Genomic DNA, 16,703 nt, shown 5'->3' with positions numbered 1-16,703 from the left:
AGCCCTTCCTGAAAGAGCCCCCTCCTGAGGGACATATGAGTCCTATTGGCCTCCCTCCCTCTGTCATTAAAGCACCCCCTGAGATGTTGCTTCTCTCTGGAAGTTGGGCTTTCCATCAGCCAGCTCTCCACTGGTAAGCTGCCCAACAGCTTCAAACAAGAGAGATCTGCCACGGATCCCTTGAGGAAGGCATGACCAAGGGACCCCTTCTGTTGACTCTGCGCTCGGAGACCCAACAGTCGCCTGCATGTTTTAGCCACGCGGTCGATTCAGTAACAAGACAGTGGACCTTCCCTGGTCAGCCTTCACGAAAATAACTGGAGAGAAGCCCTGTGCTTCTGAAGCAGAGGGGCTGCGTGTGGGGCTGCCGACCATGAGATCCGCAGCCCCAAACCACCAGTCCCTCTTCCGGAGGAAGGACACCCACAGGGGCAGTTGTACCCTGTCCTCTGAGTGGGATCAACCCGGTGGCAACGAGCTCGGTTGGGGTTTTGGTAAAGAACCTGGTGTGTATCATCAACGTGGCGGTCGAAGCAGCCCCTCGCCAGCCTCCCCCTGCGTCTTGGATACGTTGGACGTGGCCATTGTATGTGGCAGGTGGTGCAGGGGGCTCAGATGGGGCCACTCAAGTGACCCCATCCCATCGGTCGACGTCGATCCTTGCCAGGGGGCAACTTTTGTTGTCACTTTCCCGGGAGGGAGCTGCTTGTCAAATGGCACGCACTCCTCCACTTGGGGTCACGTTGGAAATGTGAAACTCCGCACCTAGGTGGTCCTCCCTTTAGCTGAGTGCTCGGAGGCACCTTCAGCATGGAGCACGGGTTTGGAGCAGCCAGGGGAAGCACAACCCCCTCTTCCGTCACTTCTTGGACCACACCTCTGGTTCTGCACACGCTGCCTCTCAGGGAAGTGAGTCTGTGTCAGAAAAGCATCCAGGAGTTCCGTGTCCACAAGTCGGGGCCTCGAGGCCAGCCCTCCTGGTATTCCTCCTCCACATCTTCGACAAGGCCTGGGGATGCCCCGCCGGGCCATGGTGAAGCCGCCCTTCCTGTGGACTCTAAAGCAGGCGAGGCTCTGACGCCAAGCAGAGTTCAATGACTCCATACACTGATAGGCCATGAAGCCCCACGCGCTCGTGCCTGTCTGCAGCCGCTGATCGAGCTGAGGTAGCAGACATGGTCCTCGGGTCTGCAAGCTCCCCCCTGGTGTCCAGTAGCCTCCTCAGAAAACCCCTCATGTCTTAGCTGTTGGCAGAGCATCTTAGAGACCTGTGTGAGGGCGCACGATGTGATGACGTGGGGTCCCTTCAGCTTATGGTGAAGGTTGACTTTCAAAAACCATGGAAGATCATTGCTACACCTTCCACGAGCTAACAGGCAAAACACTGCCTTTCTACCCTCTATGTCCAGTATCTGCAGAGCCATTGCCGTAAAGAAGAGAACCTTATATCCCTTATTTTTTTTGGGGGGGGGGGGAGGAAATGGTTTTCTTAGTTATAGGCACTGTCTTGGCTTCCAGGGAAATTCATGCTCAACTTAATGCCTAGTTGCAGTCATTAATCACACGCTAAGTGATTTTCTTCTAAGTGCTTTGTCTAGGTTATGTACTGTCTTACGCTATGTCTATTTTCAACAACGATATGCTGACTAATCTGGGCACCAGTCCGTAAGTGAAAAGTTAGTGATCATGTGGCGTTGTGATGCAGACTGCAAGCTGGGGAAGAAATGTGTTGTTTCCCTTCTCGCTCTCTGCCCCAGGTGACGTGGCGGGAATCGGCTGGGAGAGGACCGAGGGCACGCCGCCCCCTCCAGGGCAGCCGGCCAAGGGCCGCGTGTACTTCACCTACTGCGGGCAGCGCCTCGCGCCCTACCTTGAAGACGTCTCTGGTGGGATGTGGCCCGTGGTTCACATCCAGAAAAAGGCAAGTTCCCCTCGTTGGAAAGGAAGTCAAATTCTGCTGCGGAATTTGTTCCTTGAAGGAATGGGGAACGAACTTCAGGCCGTCAAGCTGGTGGCGCTGGGTGCACACTCACGTGAGGAAGGCAGGCAGGGTGCCTCAGCCAGCAGGAAGGAGGGCGAGAGGGAGGCGAGAAGGCCGCCAGCGCGGCTCTCCAAGGGGCCATGCAGGCCCTCGGCCCGTGTCCCCTGCCGCCCCGCGCAGGAGCCATTCCTTGGGGTGGCCTTCGAGTGCATGTACCCGAGTTGAGTGTTAAAACCGAGTCTGTTTCTACTTAAAGCCTAAGTTCCCTCACACCTTTCCTTTGCTGTCCTTTCCAGAACACCAAAACTCGGGCCAACTTTGGCTCCCGCCCGTTTGCCTATGCTGAAGGGCAGGCCCACCGCAACGCCGCCGACCTGTGCACCGACCTGGCCGAAGAGATCAGCGCTAACTTCGAGGCCCTGCCCTTTGCCATGGCGTCGGACAGTGACAACGATGCCGGCACCAGTATTGCGTCAGACCCCGGCACTCATGGGCCACCGTGCCGGATCGCGGCTGTGGCCACAGCTCAGCAGCGTAAGCCACCGCCTCCTGGCGAACCTCTGGTCCCCGGGCCAGTGGGAGCTCTGAATTTCCCCACCCCTTTCCCGTGGGCCTCTGCACCCCAAGCAGGGGTTGGTAAATGGCAGACCAGACTGGGGAGAGAGGGTGGAGCAGGGGGAAGCAGGGCAGGCTGGACAGGGCCTTCCCCACATCCCCACGGGAGGCCTGTCTGTAGTCACGGGAATGGAAACTGGGGAGATCCCCATTTGATGCAGAAAAGCCCACCCCCCAACATTTCCATGTAAAATCTCCTAATTGGTCAATGTGGAGTTTTCAGGGTTTTTTTAAAAGATGATTTTTAAAACTGAGATCACCCAAGAATAGTAAAATGGTCATTGTAGAATCTAGGGAGATGCAGGTGTGCATTGTAAACATGTGCTGGTTATTTTAACCTGACTGTAAAAGGTGGAGGTGCAGGGTTGGGGGGCCCTGAGCAGACCGGCTGAAAGATCTGGCCAGGGAAATGCTGGTTTGTAAGCTCTTTCTCGAGTCTGTTTACTTCTTGTGATGCACTTTCCAAAGTATCTTCTGTGTTGAATTAATATTACCCATAAAAGCACATTTAGCATGAACGTTTATTTATTCCTTGGCACTATGCTTATACTCTGCCCTGCTCCCCACCCCCCAGAGTACTCGGACCCCTATCTCCCACAGCCTGAGAGCCTGTGCCGGACTGAGAGACAGGTGGGCAGGTGTGCCCAGCCTGCGCGTGCTCAGGGCTCACGCTCCTGTGCTCGTTTCAGAGTACGACAGCGACACCTCCTGCCGCTGCAAGGTGGAGCTCAGCTACGAGAATTTCATCACCTCCGGCCCAGACCCCCACCCGCCCCCCATTGCCGACGATGAGAGTGACGATGACGATGATGACGACATCCCACAGGTAAGAGGCCTGTGGGCGTGGCCGCCGGGCACAGCGGTGCTCACGTAGCTCCCTGGTGACCAGGAAGGACCACGGGAGGGGGTTTGAGCAGAGGGTGCAAGGTTGGATTTGTCACACGCTCACTTGGGTCATCTTTGCTCCGTGACTCTGAATTCAGTGCTCAGTGGCCGCACCTCCCACCAGGAGCAGTGTCTGCTGGGCTTTTCTGCCCACTGGAGTGCCAGGGGCTGGCGATCCAGCAGGGGCGCTGCGTCCCGCTGCCTTGGCAGCAGAGGAGGCGCTTAGGCAGGCTAGCTGACCCTGAGGGGCGTACTTGGCCGGCTGTTGCCTTCGCTGGCTTTGGAGTTGGGAGAAGGGATGAGGAAGGGCAGGCCTGAGCCCCATGCAGGGCGCTGCTTCTCTGATGCTGTGTTTGCTGTCTCCCTCCAGGAGGACCACTACGCCCTGCTGGTGAAGGCCTGGGAGACCAAGGTTTTTCCCACCATCCGGAGACGCTTCCGCAATGAAGCGGAGCGGAAGTCGGGCCTGGACCAGATCAAGGGGGCGTTACAACTAGGTCTGCGCCTTTTCCTCTTCCCAACCAAGAAAGAGGGGCTTACCTAAACCTGACCCCACCTGACTGTGGGTTCCACTGTTCCGTCGGTGAACTCTGTGGTGGGCTTTCCTAGCCAGTGCAAACCTTCGGTTTGGCTTGATAGGCCCCGAGATGAAGCTGCGGGGTGGGGATGGAGGTGGGCTAGCAGAAAGGTGGATTGCTAGTGCTACAGTCACCACTGAGCCATTTCCCTGCTGTGTAGCCATGGGAAAGTTACTGAACTTCTGCGGGCCTTTCTCATCTGTAACCCTTCCTGCACGATGTTCTTCTCCACTCTGAATTATCCCTTCACACCATGTGTTTTCCAGTCATGGAGGGCATGCTGAAAGGGGGATGTTTCTGTCAGTAATCTGGATCTTGATTCAGTCCTGTGGGACATGTGTCCCAGGTGATCTGGTAGGAGGGTTGGTGGGGCGAGGCCCACTTCTCCAGAGGCACGCCATAGTCCCCTCCGGGTCGTAGGGCAGACTGGGATACTAGCCTCCCAAGAACCCCGAGAGGCTGGCATTGCTGGTGAGTAGTATTCATCCCATGGGTCAAGAAAGGGTTCCGTACCTGCTTTATATGTAATGACTGCTTATGTCTCGTATATGAAATAGCTGGGTTAGTATAGGCAAAGTTTCTAGAACGATGGTTGGCACACGGTCAGCATTCAGTTAATAGAATTCTTCTCATGGTCACGATGATGATGATATGTTCTTTCCCCAGACCTGCTAAAATCCTTACTGTGTCTCCAAGCTACAAATAGTACAAGTTAAAGATTTCATAATACAGATGAACTCAGAATTATCCCAGAGTCTTATGGGCACGCAGCTTGTTTCTGTGTAAGGCTTCCTGATTTTGCATAACGTTTCAAGATGCTGAAATGCCTTTTCCAGTCGACTCAGCTGCCCTCTCCAGTGGAATGTGAACTTGGGCCTTCTGCCATCACCTGGCCATCAGAAGTCCCAGAGATGTTGTCCCTGTGTCACCAGTCTGTCTCCTGGCCTGGCTTTTGCCTCAAACACTGTCCAGCCCTGCTCCATCCTCACAATTGTCAGTCTGTTGGAGCCCATTGCTGCAACCATGGTGCCGGTCCATCTTGTTGGATTGCCCCATCCATCTTTTTCGCTGCCCCTCTGCTTTACCAACCATGACGTCCTTCTTCAGGGACAACATGCCCCACGTACGTGAGGCAGAGGCTCGCTATTTATTCCTGGTTCTGAGGAGCATTGTGGCTGTTCCGTCTTCCAACACAAGTTTATTTGTTCTTCTGGCAGCTTGTGATCGATTCAGGATTCTTAGCCGTGACCATCATTCCAAGCGGCAGCATCCGCTCCTCTTCCTCGTTCACATAGTGAGCATTCATAGGAGGCTCTGGCAGGCAGTAGACAAGACCAAGGCTGGGGTCAGGGAATCTTGGTCCTCAAAGTGACAGCTTTGCTTCTGAACACTTGGCACTCAGCCTCCGGGAAGAGCCTTCTGTCCGCTGCCATCGCAGGACATGCCGTCTGCTCTTCCCTCAGAACTCAAGTCCAGCTGCCAACCCAAACCCTAGCGCAGACCTTCTGCTCGCCCTCCTCTCTGCCCTCCCAGTTAACTTGTCTCTTAAATGGGCGCAGTCTTGGGAAAATGAGGGTGAGTGTGGATTGTTCGGGAACTGCAGGAAGGCCAAGCCGGTGCAGCAGTGAGAGGTGTGGGTAGGGAAGCCTGTGCGCAGGAGCCAGTGGGGCAGTGTCGGCCTTCCTGAGAGATCCTGCTGCCCTCCGACCAGTCTCGCATCTCTGTGTCCTTTTAGATTGCTTTCAAACAACTTTTACTGATGAAACATAAATTGGCCACATTGGTCCCTGGCTGCTTGGAAGCCCGGCACAAGTCGGTTGGTCAGTCAGTAGTTCTTGTGCGTTTTTACATTCAAGCCCCTCCTAAGGGTGGGCCTTGTGCGAGGGAATGAGGAATCTGCTGGAAGCTGGGCAAAAGGCAAAGGCTAGGTTGGTCCTTACTCTCACCCAGCTCAGGTTAACTCCTATCTAGTGGGAGCAACAGGTGATGGGCAAATACGCCACCTTGTGGTTGCAACGGGGTGTGTGTGTGTGTGTGTGTGTGTGTGTGTGTGTCTGTCTGTCTGTCTGTCTGTCTGTCTGTCTCTCTCTCAAGTGATCCAGTCTCCGATTTGTATTTATTTTTTAAACTAGCTTGTGCCATGAAAGAATTTATAAGTTTCAGTTTCAGTTTTCCTCCTTTTACAGCCCAATGCAGGGCCACAAGGTTCGGTGAAAGGGCAGGCTGGAGCCTGTGTCAGAAGGGAGGCTGCCAGAGACAGGGTGCTCAGTGATTTCCACCAGACCAAGCAATCGGCAGATAAATAGCGCGACTGCACACCGTCAAAGGCAGAAAATTTATAATACCCCAAGACACAGGCCATCCCGCCAAGTTGCCGTTCTCACCTGGTTCATGATGTGAAATAAGAAGGACTGTATTGGGGGCTTACAACTCACGGAGGGAAATAGCCAGAGAGGGGTGGAACCGTTGACAAAAACTGGGTAGTGCGCTCATTGTTTGCCTAGGAAGACATTCCCCAGCCCTGTCATTGTCACTGAAAGGTAGTGGCAGCCCAATAAGGTGCCACCATGTTTGCTATCTATGAACACCTGGGCTCTCTCTGGTTCTGGGTTCTTATTACCCAGGCCCCTCGGCCGGCTTGTGCCTGTGCTTCTGTGGGCAAGATCCCTAGAGGTGGGGCAGGGAGTCAGAGCCCATGTTATAGGTGGTAAGACACTTTATAGTCACCTCTGCCCAAAGGTGGCTGACGCCGGCCTCTCTCCTCTCCTCATTCCAGGTGTAAGGAGAGGGAGTGGTGAGTGAGAAGGCTGTGGCCCCTCTAGAGTCACGCCAAGCTGGGTTGGGGTCTGTCTTTTAGGAATGGTCGATATTGCCAGGCAGACGGTTGAATTTCTCTATGAAGAGAATGGTGGCATCCCGAGAGACCTTTATCTCCCCACCATTGAGGACATCAAAGACGAAGCCAACAAGTTCACAATCGATAAAGTTCGAAAAGGTTTGTGATCTCCTTTCTTTTGCTTCTGAGGTGTCCTAGGAAGTGAGCGGTTGACCTTGAGCCAGGCAGCTCCTGGCTGCCCTGGGGTGGCCCTCCTCTTTCCCGGGCTGACTGTGCTCGGGCCACATGCTGTCCCACATGCTTGCCCTTCCCAGTCGGTTCACGTCACTCGATTGCACATTGCGGAGAAACAAGGGAACAGAAAACCAACCAAGGACAATGTGGAGCCCGAGCCGCTTACTGTGAGAAGTCAGTGGTGGAGGGCCCGCTCCAGACACAGCAGAGCGCTCAGGCAGGAGGGTGGGCCACGACCCCTGGCCTTTCCTCCTCCTCTTCTGAGACAGGAGTCATATGACTCACCCTCATGAAGTGGAGCTGAGCCGTGTAGAAAGTTGCATAACCATCAGCCTGAAGAAGCCCTGCCCCACTCCCGATTCCTTCTCCCCTGGACTCCCTGGAGATGGCCAGTCAACCCCTGGGCTCTGCATTGGCCTGTCCTGGACATCCATTGGACCTCATCCGGCTGCTTCCGCTCAGCTCAGTGCCTCTAAGGCCCGCCTATGCTGTGGCACAGCGCACTCTCTCACCCCAACCCCCCACCCCGGCTGCCCCACATTCCCTGTGCCCATGGATCAGTTCGGCTCTTACGAGTAACGGCTGCAGGGAAAGGCCCTGTACACGTCTGTGTGGACGCGTGGTTTCCTGCCTCGTGTGCAGAAGGGATGTCTGCATCACTGAGCTCTTGAGGCCCTGTGTGTGTCAGGGGTGAGGATCGGCCTCTGCAGAGTGGCAGCGCCCTCGTCCACACCCACCAGCAGGGGGCGCACATCCATTTCCTCCAGGTCCTCTCCACTGGCTGTTGCAGTGTGTGTGCCCCTTAGAGCCAGCCTAGTGGGTGTCAAAGGACCCCCGGGGACAACGGTCAGCAGTTTGAGCTCACTAGCTTTCCACTCCCGCTGGCCAGTTCTCCTCGGTCCTATAGGGTCACTCTGAGTTGGCATGGACTCGATGGTGGTGGCGTGGGCTTGAGTGGTAGGTCTCCACTGACCAATGATGGTTTTCCTTTTCTCTTTGGGGAACCATGTCTTCAAATCCCCTGCCCATTTGCATTTGTCACTCAAAACATCAGGCCGTTGTCACGACGGATGAGTTCTAGGGCTCTTAAACCATTTTGTTGTGCTGCCTCAGAGCCGTGTCCTGTTTTCATCCTTTCTGACCTGAGGCTAACGCTCAGTGTTGTCAGAGCTGTTTTACTGGCAGATGGCGGTCCCTGCTGCTGAACACTGACTCTCGCCCCCCTGCTCCTCAGGCCTCACGGTGGTAACCCGCTCTCCAGACAGCAATAACGTGGCCAGCAATGCCGTCGGCACCGCCCTGCCAAAATTCGCCATCCGAGGGATGCTGAAAACCTTTGGGCTTCACGGAGTTGTCTTAGATGTTGACTCAGTAAGTGAGCTGTCTTTCAGACGAATACGATTTCAGTCTAATAAGCCCTTGTATGGGGCCAGACCTTCATGCCTGTACTCCACGTCCCTTCAGCGGGGTTTACCCAGGAGGGTTGCCCTTCCAGTTAGGGACGGAGAAACCCGTTAACTGCCTGGCCAGAGAGGATGCCCCATGGACCCGCATCAGGGCCTGTCATAGAGCAGGTGCCCCTGGCTCCTTCAGACCATGCCGTCCCCCACAGTGTGCTCTTCCAGCCCTTTTCACCGGGGGTCCCTGCTGCACCAGCCCACGCGCCCAGGGGAAGAACTCCCCCGGTCCTTCATAAAGGATCCCTGGTGGTGCAGTTATTCAGCACTTGACCACTAACTGACGGGCCAACCACAGCCCTCGGGAGGCAGGGGAGGGGGCTGACCCTGGAGAGATGGCAGACCTGACTGTGGAAACTGGAGGGAGCAGGTCCGCTCTGTCCTGGAGGGCCTTTGGGTCAGAATCAGCTCCATGGCAACCGGCTGGCCTGTGGTCATCGTGACCGTGGCGGCGAGAGCCTGGTCAGGTGGCGGTGGCATCATCCCCCTGGTTCTCCTGGCGGCCGCTTCCCTGTCTGGAAAAGAGGTCGGTGTGTGAAACTCGAGCACTCCTTGTTGGGGTCTTCACGAGCTTTTTGTGGGGTGAAGGGTAGAGAAGCAACAGGAGCGAGAGGAAAGCAGAAGCCAGCTTTAGAGAAAGGACCCTGTGACTGCATCATCCTGAGGCTGACGCGAGAAACCCCGAGGACCTACGAGAGAGTGGAGTCTCTGATAGAAAGCCGTGCCTGTGACGAAGGAGAGCTAAGTGCTGGTCTCGGTCTGAGGATCCAGATCATGCAAACTCTTCCACGGTCCGTGGACTCCGTTTTACCAGGACTTACTTAAACCACGAACTCTTTGTGGACAGGCTGCTGTTTGGTGGCTGCCTGAAGCAGGGGACTTTGGGATGGAGACTGGCCCTCAGTAGATTGTTAACCTCCCCGTGCCGTGCAACACAGCTGCCTGACCCAGGCCCCCAGAGAACACATCACGCATGAGTGTCCAGCAAGAGAAATGCGTCCGACCCAAAAGCAGAGAAACAAAAACTCGGCTCAAGAATCCCATGCTTCCTCATGACTGTGATCCCTCGTGTAATGTGATCCCCTTTGAAAACAATCCCTGCGTATCATGACCCTGTGATCCCTCATGTAATTTGATCCCCTTTTAAAACAATCCCTGCGTAACAATGCCACTGCCACTTGAGTCCAGAAGGCACCGCACGAACTTACTTTTGACTTTCCTGCCGGTAATCGACCCGGCAGGTCCCACGCTGTAAGAAAAGCGTTGACACGAGAGCAGCACGCCTCGTTCCCGGCAGCCACGGGTGTGCTGAGACAGTGCTGAGACAGGGCAGCACCCTGCTCTCTCCAGTACATTCTCACGACCTCACGAACTTATTGTAAGAACTCTAGTTGCTCTCTGGCATGAACAAATCAATAACTGCTATCAGTCCTGGCCAGCTACCTGTGAATCTTAGCCTCAGTCCAGTAGCTAATAGTTTTTGTCCAGGAACCTTTTTGAAGCTTGTATGTGTGTGGTCTGTGTGTGTGTGTGTGTGTTGGAGATATATATGTTACTTCACATATTTTCTAAACTTGGAAAACGAAACACCATCCCCTTCCACTGCTGTAGGTAAATGAATTGGTGCAAGTGGAGACGTACCTGCGAAGTGAAGGCGTGCTGGTCCGGTACTGGTACCCCCTTGATAGGCTGGAAAGGCCCCCCGCAGGCTATCGCCGGACTGCCACCAACGGGCTGGTCACACTGGACAACACCAGCCTTCAAATTCACAGGTACACGTAAGCCTTCCTGCTAGGGAGGTGGCCATCAAAAGCTACCCCCCATTTGACCAGGTGCCCCATTTGTCCTTGACAAGAAGGCAGGGGGCTGCCTTCAAAGCTAGGCATTAGCGGGAGGGACCAGCACAGTGGAATGGGAGCCGGGTGGCTGGGGTCCCTGGCATGTGCACCGTCTCTCTGCTAAGCATGGGGGATCGAGAAGGTGCTCAGAGAGCCAGGAGAAGACCATGAAGTGAGTGAAGAGGAGGTCTTCCAAGGACGCTGGGCACCATGTGAGCTGCCAGCTGTTGCCTTGGTTAAGCTAACTGGGTTTATCAAGTGCTTGCTGGAAACAGCTAAAATCTGCCAGTTTGCACCTTGTGGGGTTCTGTGCGGGAGCAGGAGATGTTAAAGGCACACGCCCACCCCTGTGGCTTAAAACCCAAAGATCCGGCAAAATTCCCTCCCTCTCACTCTGATTCCCCAGTGAATTGTTTCCTTTGGTCTTAAAAATTCTCCTGGTAGCAATTCAAAAAGAAAACATCATCATAAATGGAGTTTCCTAAACTTTTTTTTTTTTTCAATGTTATTTACCCACTAGTCACCACAGTCTCTCCTTAGGGTCACGGTTTTGAACCCCTTATTAACTTGACGGTGTCTCTAGCTTTGACCTCTTACTGGAACTCCACGTGTCCAGGTGACTCCTTGACACCTCCACTTGGATATGGTCAGTCCCCGGTCGGGTAATTGATCCTACGTGCAGGTAGATGAGGACCTTTGCGAGGCCAAAATAGCCCACCTTGGCATTAGCTTTCCAAGGGCAGCATCGTACAGGTTTGTCCAGCAGGAGCCCTGCTGCTGGCGGTGCACGTAGACGCCGGAGCTAACCACCACCCCCCCACCCCCGCCCTCCCTTGTAGAGAGCTGCTGCGCTGCGAGGCTGCGTTGGCCAGGCTCTACTGCCGCATGGCCCTGCTCAACATCTTCGCCCCCAAGCTGCCTCATCTGTTCACCCGCCTCTTCCACATCCCAGCCATCCGGGACATTACCCTGGAGCACCTGCAGCTGCTGTCCAACCAGCTCCTCGCCCCTCCCCTCCCAGGTAAACATGGCTTTGCTACTGTCAGCCCCAGAGCCCCAGGCCCCAGACTGGGCCAGGTCTCAGCATCATGTGTGCTGGGCTCTCCCATCCTCCTCCTCTGGAGGGCGCCGATCCCCCTCGTCTCTGAGCACCGTTAGGAGTATTCCTCACGTTAGTCGTCAGTCTTAACAGTCGCGGAGCTTCCCAAACTAAGTCAAAGTGAGTCAAGGGACATGACGTACTGTTGATGAAATGGCCTCACTGTGCCCAGCCAGCCCAAAGAATGCCAGCCTGCCCGTTCCCAAGCACCTCCACAGCAGAGCCTTCAGACCTGGAGAGTCCGAGTGGAGCTGTTTGAGTGGGCCAGCCTGGGGTGTCTGATGAACTTGGGGCCCTGGGCGGGGAGGGCCGATACCATACGTCTGCTCCCCTGGCACACACCAAGATTGGTCTTCCCGCTGCCAAGCCCGAGACTGAGGGACGTCTGCTGTCTGCCTCTGCTTCTCCGCCTGCACCCTGCGACACGGTCCCCAGCAGCCGTCACAGCAGCCTGGTGAGGCAGGCTCCAGCCACTCCCTTTTGGGGGTAGCTGCCTTCCGGCTCACCGCTGCGGAGTCCCTGGCAGCACACGTGTGTGTGCACGTGTTTGTATGTGTGTATGTGCACATGCTACCTCTCCATTGGTCTTTGTGAGCACCGGAGTCTGCTAGCCTACCTCCAGACGTGGAGCCGTAGAACGTGCCTGCGAGAGCCTGAACGTGCAGACATCCCGAGTGTTGTCATGATGATCAAACCTGCTGCTCTACAGACTGCGCCAAGACACCTGGCAGCCCCTCGACCCTGCCTCCGGGTGGGCCCGGGCAGCCAGATGGGCCAGGCTCGGGTACCCCTTCCACTGCAAGCAGCTCAGGTTTTCCTTCAGTGGTCCTGGGGACTGCAGACACTGAGGTCAGTCGGCATAAACACAGTCCACCGAGAGCATGTGCTACACCCTGCTTTGGTGAGGAGCAGCCGGGTCTTAAAAGCTTGTGAGTGGCCGTTCAAGGTACAAGCGTTGATCTCCCCCTGCCTGGAAAATCAGAAATACGTGAAACAGCCCAGTGGACTCAGGGACCATGCAAACATCCGTGTCCACAACCCCGAGACCAAAGAACTGGGTGGTGCCCAGCCACCACTGTCACCTCTCTGAAAAGAGCTCCATCTCAGAGTCACAGGAGACCAGGCTCACTGGTCTGAGAGAAGCTGGTGGAAGCCCTGAGGCTGGGGCCCTAGTCACCCTCTGCGTCTGGAACGAGGCTCCTCCCCGAGGCTCCACTAACAGATCCACGAGGGGAACAGTTGGACGGGTGGGGTGCATGCACCTTAGGTCACCCGTCGTAACTGCCTGAAGGGTCTGGTTGGTGGTGGTGGTGTCTCTGGGCGTGCTGCTCATTTTCTGTTACGTCGGACTTGGCCCCCACGGGCTGCCTGGCTTCTTGTCAGCGGGTGCTTTGCTCCCTGTCTGCAGACGGCACCCTCAGCTCCAGCTCCATCCTGCTGGCGCAGTCCCTGCAGCATTGCAGCCACGGCCAGAACTGCTCGGCCACCGACCTCTTCTACCAGGGCAGCGCCCAGACGGTGCGCGAGTGGCTGAACGTGGCCATCACGCGCACGCTGCACCAGGGCGAGGAGAGCCTGCTGGAGCTCACCAAGCAGCTCTGCTCCTTCCTGCAGGTAACTTGCTGTCTGTCACGCTGCACACACCCCTCAGCCAGGCATTCCCACCCCGCCCTGCTCACTCCAGGTGCCATCGCAGCCCCCCAGGGTTCCCCTCCTGGCTGTTAGCACTCGCTAACAGCCCAGGGAGCTGAGAAAACGAGTCTCACGCACGTGCCTGACCAAACGTCTCCTTACAGACAGCCCCCGAGCAGTTCCCCTCGGAAGAATTCCCCATTTCCGAGTCCAAGGTCAACATGGATGTCAACTTCCCTGGTGCGGCTTTTGTGGTCGTGTCTTGTAAAGAAAGCCAGTCTGGATTCCGCAAAGAGTAAGGGGCCTGCTCTGCGGATGGGGTGGCGGAAAGGGGGGTTTGGGGGTGGGGAGGGGGCAAGTCAAACGCTTCTGTTCAAAGTGACAGAGGGGAAAACATAAGTGGTTTGGGTTCTAAGGCCACGGTGTTTCAAAGTGGAGCCCTCGTGCCACAGTGGTTCAGTGCTCAGCTGCAGACCGAAAGGCTGGTGGGTCCATCCCACCCGCTGCTGCTCCTCCGCAGGAGGAAAGGCCTGGCCGTTAGCTCCCCTGGGGAGGCCAGCCTGGAAACACAGCGTGTAGTTCCACTTTGTCCCAGAGGCTCGCTCAGACTCGAACCTTCTGGACCGCATTTTAAAGTCCTTTGTGCTTTGTGTTGGGGAAATCGCTCTGTGTGGAGCGGCTCAGAGGGCTTCTAAAGAAGGAAGGCGTGATCGGGGCTGGTGGGATCTCGTGAAATAGCAGGCCTGTCTCCGGTTGACACCTGCCTCCCCCCCCCCAGCTCCTCCCTGTACAAGGCCCCCTGGGCCAGGGTGCTGGTATACGGCCTGGGCCACAAGGTGAAGCGCAGCGGGCAGCTCAGCCTCATCGAAGCAGTCTGCTACCCCCGGGACGCGTCTCCGGCCAACACCGGCCTCACGCCGCCTCCCACCACCAACCAGTACCCGTCGGTGATCCTCTCCACAGACAAAGTCCACATCAAGCTGGGTCAGTAAGCCGCCTCACCCCACCCCTACCCTCCCACGGCGAGGACTATAGTCTCCATCCGCCTCTGCTTCCCAGAGCCTAGAACACATCTTGTGCCCACGGTCCCATTTCCCGAGATAAAGGCTTCGCCCTGTCTGGGGCGGCGTTGGAGCTTCAGAGCGATAAATGAACAGACCTGCACAGGAGGGAAGGCGAGATCCTTGGTGGGTGGTTCTTGCCGAGTCTGTGACCCCGACCGCGTGCTGGGGGGGAATGAGTGAGCATGGCTGTGTTTGTCCTGTGCCAGCTCAGTTGTTCCCTCGGGCTGAGAACAAGAGCTCACCATCGCACCTCTCATTCCCCCCCTCCCTCCCCCGCGGTGAGCACCGCTTGTCATGGGCTTGGGGGCAGGGTGGGCAGGATGGAGCTACACCCAGCCCGGGCCCTTTCTCTCTCACTGCTGCTGGCAGTTTGGATCAGACTTCCACCCACGCAATGGCTGAATGAAAAATTTTAAAAGTCAAAACCCAGCATCTTAGAAGTGCGTTAAGTCTTAGGGGTGCCTTGCTGGTCCACTCCGTAAGTGTCATGGTCTTCCTGGGCGACACCTGCACCCAAGGGTGAGCCTTTCTTTACCAAGCTGGGGACCTTCCCAGGAAGCCTCCATGATGGGGACCGAGGGCTCCCTGGCCGGTCCTTCCCCGGTCTCTCAGCACCCAGGAAGTAGGTCCATTGGAAAGCTGTACTGACTCTGGTCCCCTGGCACCTGGTGCTCATTGGGAACCTCCAGAGGTACCTTTCCTCCCACCCAAAGAGACTCCGCCCCTGGGGCAAGGCGGGCTTCCCAGGCCCCATTTGGGCCCCACGCCTGACAGGTCCCTTTCTCAGGCGGCGCTCCTTCCCCAGTGACCATGCGCCTGGCTTCTTGCAGGGGTGTCCCCGACGCCGGGAGCTGTGCTCATGCTGCACTCTCTGCCGCTGGAGTTCCCGCTGGCCATGGCCTTCGCCGAGCAGCTGCTCTCCTGGAGGTCGGAAGACAGCGAGGGCAAGTCGGAGGACGAGCCTGACACCATCCCGACGTCCGTCCTCCTGCAAGTAGTGGAGCTGCTGGGTGAGGCTCCCTCGCCCCAGGACCCAGGGGCGCAGGCAGTGGGCTCCCCAGGGTCAGGGTGGAGAGTGGCAGGGAAGCCCACTAGGGGGCCTGAAAAGCGAACAGTCTGACCACGTGGACACAGCATCATAGGCCTCACAAGTGACCAGTTCACATGTGACAATTGACCACCCAAATTGCCATCAGTCAGGGTGGAGCTCCACTGGATGACAGAACTGCTGATGTGTTTAAGGGTGAGACATAAGGACACATGCACCTTTTCTGGAAAGAATCGGAAACCAAGGTGGGACGGGGGTGAATGCTGGTCAGCGTGTTCGCAGGGGAACCTAGGCCATTCGTGTCTGGGTCTTTACTGCAGCCTTCTGCCAACTGTCCCTCTCTTTGAATTTCTTTTATTTTTATAAAACCTTCTTAAAACAATCAGAAGTTAGAGGGGAAGGCTGCAATGGAAGGAATGTCTCCGTCGTTCAAAAGTTCCCAGTGCAGATAAAATGAGAAAAGTGACAGATGACCCCCACCCCGCCAGGCTGCCCCTGAGCCCCCTGCCTCCCCTCGCTGCATGAGAACTTGGCCTCCGTCCTGCCAGGGGAGGGGGTTGGTCATTTTGGGGGATTTTGTTTGCTTGTTTTACCAATAAAGCTAGAAATACACAGAGTGAATGCCCCAGTTTTAAAGCTGGCCGCTGATTCAAGTTTTAACCACTTGTCTGGGGGGACAAGAAGGCCGTGGCCAGTCTCTGCTCTGAGGCCATCCGCTGTCATGTCAGGGGCAGCTGCTGGAGGGAGGGATAGAGGCCTTGTTCCCTGCGGGAAACCGGTGCTAGTGGCTGGTCACCAACTTTCTCGACAGCCTTCTGAGGGAGGAAATAATGTCTCCTCTGTGACTCCAGGCGTGCTGTCCCTGTGGCCCAGGGGCAAGACCACACGCAGCTCTGGGGCCATGCTGCCCAACCCGAAGAAGCCCCAGCTGCAGCCCCAGCGGCCGTGCCACTCTGTGTGTGTAGGACGCAGGCCCACACTGCAGGGTCGTTCGGGGCCACTGTTCTGACCGCGCACTTTGCCCTCAGGGAGCTTCCTGTGGACCACGGACATGGCGGCCTGCGTGAAGGAGCAGGTGTTCCACCTGCTGGCCGAGCTGCTGCGCACGGTGCACGCCCTGGAGCAGAGGAGGCACCCCGCTGGCCTGTCCACCTCCATCGCCCTCCAGCTGAACCCCTGCCTGGCCATGCTGATGGCCCTGCAGTCGGAGCTGCACAAGCTCTATGACGAGGAGGCCCAGAGCTGGGTCTCGGGCGGGCCCTGCGGGAGCTCCGGGGCTGCCGTGGCCGCCGAGCAGGGCAGGTTCTCCACGTACTTCCACGCGCTGATGGAAGGCTGCCTGGCCGTCGCCGAAGTCACCCTGCCCACCAACATGAGTGTCACTGCCAGCGGGGTGACCTCCACCACCGGCCCAAACCTCAGCGACTCATCGTCCT

The 16,703-nt window shown here is 56.7% G+C and overlaps 1 protein-coding gene across 1 annotated transcript in view; it reads left to right on the top strand.

The window, feature by feature from the left end:
- The window catches only part of HECTD4 (HECT domain E3 ubiquitin protein ligase 4), a 112,988-nt gene that overhangs the window by 79,537 nt on the left and 16,748 nt on the right, over nucleotides 1-16,703 (top strand). The window contains exons 46-58 of the mRNA XM_045296692.1: nucleotides 1,758-1,921; nucleotides 2,278-2,515; nucleotides 3,286-3,422; nucleotides 3,852-3,978; nucleotides 6,917-7,054; nucleotides 8,364-8,500; nucleotides 10,198-10,358; nucleotides 11,264-11,445; nucleotides 12,932-13,137; nucleotides 13,320-13,450; nucleotides 13,934-14,139; nucleotides 15,050-15,229; nucleotides 16,296-16,698. Of these exons, the coding sequence (XP_045152627.1) occupies nucleotides 1,758-1,921; nucleotides 2,278-2,515; nucleotides 3,286-3,422; nucleotides 3,852-3,978; nucleotides 6,917-7,054; nucleotides 8,364-8,500; nucleotides 10,198-10,358; nucleotides 11,264-11,445; nucleotides 12,932-13,137; nucleotides 13,320-13,450; nucleotides 13,934-14,139; nucleotides 15,050-15,229; nucleotides 16,296-16,698 (2,410 nt within the window). The remainder of the gene's footprint in view (nucleotides 1-1,757; nucleotides 1,922-2,277; nucleotides 2,516-3,285; nucleotides 3,423-3,851; nucleotides 3,979-6,916; nucleotides 7,055-8,363; nucleotides 8,501-10,197; nucleotides 10,359-11,263; nucleotides 11,446-12,931; nucleotides 13,138-13,319; nucleotides 13,451-13,933; nucleotides 14,140-15,049; nucleotides 15,230-16,295; nucleotides 16,699-16,703) is intronic.

The sequence above is a fragment of the Echinops telfairi genome, unplaced genomic scaffold (assembly GCF_000313985.2).
Source record: "Echinops telfairi isolate 266 unplaced genomic scaffold, ASM31398v2 ScPeMD7_7412;HRSCAF=8450, whole genome shotgun sequence".
In the NCBI taxonomy this organism is placed as follows: Eukaryota; Metazoa; Chordata; class Mammalia; order Afrosoricida; family Tenrecidae; genus Echinops; species Echinops telfairi.
Note: the sequence above shows the minus strand (reverse complement) of the source record. Positions and strands in the feature narration are given on the sequence as shown.